General features: G+C 44.4%; 1 protein-coding gene across 1 annotated transcript; it reads right to left on the bottom strand.

Annotated features, from left to right (window-relative positions):
• Positions 1 to 5,466: 5,466 nt before the first annotated feature.
• On the bottom strand, positions 5,467 to 6,198 carry LOC142175206 (uncharacterized). The gene has a single exon (XM_075241786.1). The coding sequence runs from the start codon at positions 6,196 to 6,198 to the stop codon at positions 5,467 to 5,469; it is 732 nt and encodes a 243-aa protein (XP_075097887.1).
• Positions 6,199 to 7,082: the final 884 nt, after the last annotated feature.

The raw sequence follows: 7,082 nt of genomic DNA, 5'->3' as shown, positions 1-7,082 counted from the left end.
ATGGTTATGTGGTCCGCATATTGGTTTCGCTACCGCATAACGTACCGCAAAGTCATCTTCGCTGGAAATCCTCTTGCATTTATGCGATCGCTATGCGGTCCGCATAAGAGTTATGCGACCGCACAATGGATCACAAACTTAACTCTCAGAAGCTGGGATATTCTGCTTCATTCTGCGATGGGTCTACGATCCGCACATCATTTCTACGGTCGTAGACCTGCCGCATTTCTGCCTTTCCATGGATTTTTGTCATCTTTTTTATGTTAGTTTTTCAAGTCTGGTTTCCTGCAAAACACCAAAACTACATAAGAAATGACTTATAATTCTTTAAAATATGAGGTAAAGTCTATGTAATTAGTATCAAAAGTACCGTATTTCTACGGCACATCAACCTTCGGAGGCAATTTCACAAGGAGGGAAGACGAGCTGAAGAAGAAGGATGAGGAGCTAATGGAGGTTGTGGGGAGATTCATCGTCCTTGAGGAGGCGTTTAAGAGAACAGAAGAAGAGATCGAGCTAAGCAAGGGCATGGAGGCCAATTGTAGCAACCTTCAGGCTCAACTGGTTCAATTGTGAAACTAGTTGAACGAATGTGAGCTCGAGATTGATAATCTAAGGGGGTGATCGCGGAGAAATAATAGATACTCGAGCAGGCGGAATCTTCTCGACTGGATGCTCATAGAAAGATTGGCATTCTTGAGCTGGCGAAAAGGACTCTCTGTTCTGAGTGGGAAAATGATTTATCGATGGCAAGGGATAAGGAGGACCGGCTCGAGGAGAGGATCGAGGAGTTGGAAAAGGAAAACTCCGAGCTGCATGATCGAGTTGTTGCTCTTGAGGCCAAGAAGGTCCAACTGCTTGCGCGGCCCACTTCGTCAAATGCCTCTGAGTATCCTAACATTCCTCGGGAGCTGTACGAAGAGTGGATCCATGCTGAAGCCCGACTGGATAAGCTCCATGGCTCTATTTTCGAGACGGCTCTAGAGGATGCTAAAGTCTAAGCTCACGAGGATCGGATTGCTTGTATTAATGATCTTGCCACGCCTCTGCCTAGTTCCGAGGAGGAGGATGAAGAGGGCTTAGACTCGCTCGCGGATGGTGCCTGGTATGATTCCGCTTACTCTCAAGGTGAGGATAGGGAAGATGTCGGGGGACGAGACGGTGATGGCCATTAGCTTTTGTTTTAGCTTCTTGTGTTTTTTGTTGGCGTCTTTGAGCGCTTTTGTAAAAAACTCTTCATCTAAATATGAATATCAAAGTTGAATTTTGTTTTACATGTACCTTTTTCATTTCGCATTTCGTTTTTGTACTTGTATATTTTGCTTCTTTATTCTTTTCATTATTGTCATCCTTTGGGTGGCCGTAGCCTTTGGGCTGAATAGACATGGGCCCGTATCGGCCCTTTGTTTACACAAGTCGAGTATGTCTCTTAGTTGAGATGTGGCCGAGGGACGATAGGTGTTGTTCAAGCTAGTCGAATGTATCTTTAAGGTAGGTTATGGTCAAGGGACGATAGATGTTGTTCGGGTTTGGTCGAACTTAACCTTTAATTAGATCATGGCCGAGGGCTGGTAGGTATTGTTCGAACTTGGTTGAACTTAACCATTTATTAAATCATGGCTGAGGGACGATAGGTGTTGTTCGACATTGGTCGCACTTAACCGTTTATTAAATCCTGGCCGAGGGCAGATAGGTGTTGTTCGAGCTTGGTCGAACTTAACCATTTATTAAATTGTCGCCGATTGCCGATAAGTGTTGTTCGACCTTGGTCAAACTTAACTGTATATTAAATCGTGGTCGAGGGCCGATAGGTATTGTTCGATCTTGGTCGAACATAACCATTTATTAAATCGTGGCCGAAGGCCGATATGTGTTGTTCGAGCTTGGTCGAACTTAGCCGTTTACTCGAGCAATTTCGATAAATGTGTAATTCTATTATTTTGACGTTGTTGCTCTAATTACATCATTTTGCCCTTGGGAAAATTTTGGAGAAAGTTACAAGCTTTGGAGAATTTTGAGGAGTCGGGAAATGAAAAAATTGTTTGCTCTCGTGCGTTCCAAATCGAGGTGTCCCGCTCATCGCCTCGTTAAAAACCTCCTTGAGAAAACCGGATTGGGAGTAAAACTCAAGTGAGGAAAAAAAGAGTATTTCTTACGGGGCACTTCTTATTTCTTAGAAGTTGAAGTACTTGAGAAGGATAATATTCCAATTGTTTGGTAGGATCTTCCCTTCCATAGTTTCCAATTGGAATGAGCCTTTGTCTGCTTTGCCTATGATTTTGTACGGTCCGTACCAGTTCGTTGCTAATTTGCCTTCTCGTGGATCTCTGTTTTCTTGGGTTTTGGCTTTGAATAAGCAATCTCCGACCTTGAGTAGTCGAACCTTTGCCTTTTTGTTGTAATAGCATTTCGCTTGTTATTTCTGAGCGACCATCCTTATGTACGCCATGTCTCGTCACTCCTCGACCTCGTCGAGATCTTGCCTCCTACTCTCGTCGTTGTTGGTACCGCTTTCATGGGAGTACCTCAAGCTGGGTTCTCCGACTTCAACTAGTATGACTGCTTCTGTTTCGTAGACGAGCGAGTAAGGTGTCTCTCCTATGCTCGTCTTCGGGGTAGTCCTGTGTGCCTATAATACTTCTAGGAGTATTTCTGGCTACAGTCCCTTTAACTCTTCAAGTTTTTTCTTCATGATGTTTAGTATTATTTTATTGGAGGATAACGTTTATCAATTTCCAGCTGGGTGGTAAGAAGTTGAAAGTATTCTTTTGATATGCCATTTTTTGAAGAACTCGATGGTTCTTCTTCCTGTGAACTGAGCTCCATTTTTGCAGCTTATCTCTGTAGTTAGGCTGAATCGGTATATGACATTTCTCCATATGAAAGTGATTACCTCTTATTCGCAAATTTGGGAAAATGCCCCTGCTTCCACCCATTTAGAGAAATAATCAGTTAAAACTAAAACAAATCGTACATTACCTCACCCTGGCAGGAGTGGACCCATGATGTCCATTCCCCGCTTAATAAATGCCCATAGAGAGGTGACCGAATGAAGGTGTTTGCCTGTTTGGTGGATTATTGGGGCGCACTTCTCACATTGTTCGCATTTCTTCATGAAGTCTAAGGCAACTTTCTTTATGGTGGGCCAATAGTACCTAGCCCGTATGAGGCACCTGACGAGTGCTCGATCACCGGAATGAGCACCGCAATGTCCTTCGTGGACTTCCTCAAGAACGCATTTGGCTTTGTTTGGGCCTAAACACTTTGCCAAAGGACCGCCATACATTCTCTTGTATAAGTAGTTATGAAGGAGGTTATATCTAGCCTCTTGCCTTCTTAGTCTTTTAGAATCCTTTTTGTCATTTGGGAGGGTGTCATCCTGTAAATACGTAACAATACAATTGTGCCAGTCCCAAATTAAACTTACAGATTTTACCTCGATTTGGTCTAGTGACGAGTTGAGTAGATGAACTACGCTTTTGTCTCCGGACATTATGCTTTTGGTGGCAGTGGCCAATTTGGCGAGGCTATCTGCTTTGATATTATGAGTTCGTGGGATCTGGTCGAGCTGGCATTCGTCGAAATTGGGCAGCAATTTACATATCATGGCTTGATATTTTTGCTACCTTTGTTTTTTGATTTGGAAAGTCTTTGTAACTTGGTTGACTACGAGCTGAGAATCATAGCGGAGTTTCAGCCGCTTCGCCCCATATTTGAGTGCTAGCCTCAACCCTAAAATTACGGCCTCATACTCGGTCTCGTTGTTAATCATATTCGGGCATTTATGGACTAGCGAATTACTTCGCCGGTAGGGACCTCGAGTACGAGTCCCAGTCTAGATCTGGAAGTATTGGATGCGTCGTCGGTGTACAGGACTCAGAGGTCTTGTGTTTGAAGAGAAGCTTTAGCGACTTCCATCTCGGCCTCAGGCATTACTTTTGCGCTAAAGTCTGCGATGAAGTCGGCGAGCACTAGTGACTTTATTGTTATTCGAGGCTGATATGTGATGTCGTGCTCCGTTAGCTCGATGGCCCATTTGGCCAGCTTCCCCGACAGCTCAGGTTTATGTAAAATGCTTTTTAAAGGAAAAGTGGTGACGACCGAGATAGGGTGGCACTTGAAATAGGGTCTAAGCTTTCGTGAAGCTACGACCAAGGCCAGGGCGTGCTTTGCTCGAGGTGTGGGTACCTCAACTCGGCGTCGACAAGTGTATTGCTGATATAATAAATAGGAGATTGCGTACCTTTGTTTTCTTAAACGAGGACCACACTTGCTGCTACTTTGGAGACGGCAAGGTAGACAAGGAGGTGATCCTCGGGCTCGAGCTTCGAGAGCAAAGGCAGTGACGACAAGTATGCCTTTAGTTCTCATAGTGGTTGTACGCACTAGGGAGTCCACTCGAGGCCGTTATCTTTTTGAGTATGCTGAAAAACCTGTGAAATCCATCAACTGTACGAGAGATAAACCTAGATAAGGTGGCAATTCGACCAGTCAATCTTTGTACTTTCTTCTTAGTAGTCAATTGTTCATGTATTCTATTGATAGCCTTGATTTGATCTGGGTTGACCTCAATTCCTCAATGCGATACTAAGAAGCCCAAAAATATTCTCGAGGCTATTCCAAATGTGCTTTTCTCGAAGCTTAGTTTCATCTTGCACTATCTTAGTATATCGAAAACTTCCTTTAAGTGATCGATATGATCCTCCGCCTTCACGGATTTGACCAACATGTCATCGATATATACCTTTATGGTTTTGCCGAGTTAGTCTTTGCACATTTTTGTGACCAACCTCTAATAGGTAGCCCCTGTGTTCTTCAACCCAAATAGCATGACCTTATGACAATATGTTCCCCTGTGGGTGATGAACAAGGTTTTTTCTTAGTCTTCTTCCCCCATGAGTATATGGTTATAACCCGAATATGCATCCAGGAAACTTAGCAGCTCATACCCCGCCGTTGTGTCAATGAGTTGGTCGATATGTGGCAACGGGAATGAATCGTTCAGGCATGATTTATTTAGGTCTGTGAAGTCCATACACATCCTCTATTTCCCATTTTTCTTTTTGACCATCACCACGTTGGCTATCCATTTGGGGTACTTTGATTGCTAATAGTTTCTCTACTTCCTCGTGGATGACATCATTGATGGTGGGATTGCTTTCATCGGACCTGCCTTACCGGGGGATAGAAGGGGTCGACGCTCAGTTTGTGTGTGGCGATCTCTTTGGGGATGCCCGGCATATCTGCAGGGCTGAAGGAAAATAAATATGTGTTAGTTATTAAGAGTTGACTAAATTTACCTGGTTCTCGGAGTTTGCAACCGATGTAGGCTTTTTTACTGAGGTCGCTATGGTCTAATTAGACGGGGTTAAGGTCTTCTATGGTTGACTCTGCAGCTTCGATCATTTCGGGGTCCATAATGACTTCCCTAGATTCATCTTGTGGCGACCTCGGCCTTTCTGGTTGCTATACTTCTTTTTCCTTATCTTTCTTTTGTTGAGTTGTCGTGCTGTCCATGGAAACTCGGTAACATTTTTGGGATGTGCGATGTTCCCCTCGTATGCTGAATATTCCCCAAGGTGTTAGGAATTTGATCACTTGGTATAAGCGGGAGGGGATGGCTCTCATAGGGTGTATCCATGGTCGTCCAACGATAGAGTTATAAGCGGTGGCCTGGTCCATGATGTGGAATATTGTCTCTAGAGTAACCCCACAGGCAAGAACGGGGAGTATAATTTCTCTCGAAGTCCGTTCAACTGCATTGTTAAAACCGGTTAGTATGATGCAACATGGAACTATCTTATCCTCGAGTCTCAACTGGGTGAGGACTCGGGGATGGATGATGCACACTCCACTTCCGTCATCTACCATGATTCGTTTAACATTAGTATCTAAAATTCTTAAAGTAAGGACAAGGGAATCATTATGAAGGAAAGTCAATTTGTCGGCATCTGACCCGTTGAAGATGATACTTTCTTCGAGTCCGTCATACCGTTTGTGGGTGATCGATCTTTTGATCTTGTGGGTGGCGGTGAACTTGATTTCATTGATGGAGGCGTCGTTGCTGCCTCCAATAATCATATTGATGGTACGAGCTGGTGAAGGTGGCTTTGGAGGGCCTTGACGTTCTCTACCCCTTGCTAAGGTGTTCCTGCCTTTGTCGTTGAGCAATTCTTTGTAGTGCCCTTGTTGTAGCATGTTCGCTACCTCTTGCCTTAGGGTTGCAATCATCTATTTTGTGTCCGCATTCCTGGTGGAATTCGCAAAGTGCGTCGGATTTCCTGGTGAAATTCGCAAAGGGCGTCGGATTTCCTGGTGCTTGGATCAGACCTTATCTTTGGCAGCTGTTTCACCTTTGTTCCAAGCTTCTCAAGGGCATAGATCACCTATGTAAGTGAAACACAAAAATTGTGAGCAGATAGAAAGGGGACATACCACTATCTTTCTTGTGAGCTCCCGATCTCGGCCTAGACGGTCCATCTTCATAACGAAAAGAGGGAGAAGCGGGCGCCCTGACATAGGGCTGGTGTCGTTCCTTGTTTGGCTGCAAGACTGGGTGATCTCTCCTCATATTATCTCTTTGTTATTTTTTGGGCTCCGATTCTATCGAGATGAATCATCGAGTAGGTTCGTTGAGGTTGTTTTCATCTGCTCTGACCTCGACACAATAGGCATTATGAATTTCATATCAAGTGGTTGGAGGATACTTCATTAACTGGCTTAGCAGCTATCTGGTCGCTCTTGAACCCTTTCTACTCAGCCCGTTATGAAAGGTTGTGATGGCCATCCCTTCGAAAACATTTGGTAAGGTCATCCTTACCCTGTTGAACCGGGCGAGAAAGTCCCTCTCCTGAGGATTGTTTGATGGCGAAGATGTCATTTACTCTTGTTTCGACTTTCTTATTCCCGGCATGTGCCGTCACGAACTTATCGGCCATCTCTTAGAACGTTTCTATGGAACGGGCCGATAGCTGTGAATACCATGTTAATGCCCTTCCAGTGAGGGTTTCGTCAAATTGTTTCAGCAAAATGGAGGACATCTGCTCCTTGGTAAGGTCGTTGCCTTTTATAGCGGTGACGTA

This window comes from Nicotiana tabacum, chromosome 21 (genome assembly GCF_000715075.1).
Source record: "Nicotiana tabacum cultivar K326 chromosome 21, ASM71507v2, whole genome shotgun sequence".
In the NCBI taxonomy this organism is placed as follows: Eukaryota; Viridiplantae; Streptophyta; class Magnoliopsida; order Solanales; family Solanaceae; genus Nicotiana; species Nicotiana tabacum.
This window is presented reverse-complemented; position numbering and strand designations above follow the sequence as displayed.

Bases quoted from the DNA above. Each gene is read 5' to 3' on its own strand.
- LOC142175206 (XM_075241786.1), bottom strand. From the start codon at position 6,198: ATGCTACAACAAGGGCACTACAAAGAATTGCTCAACGACAAAGGCAGG.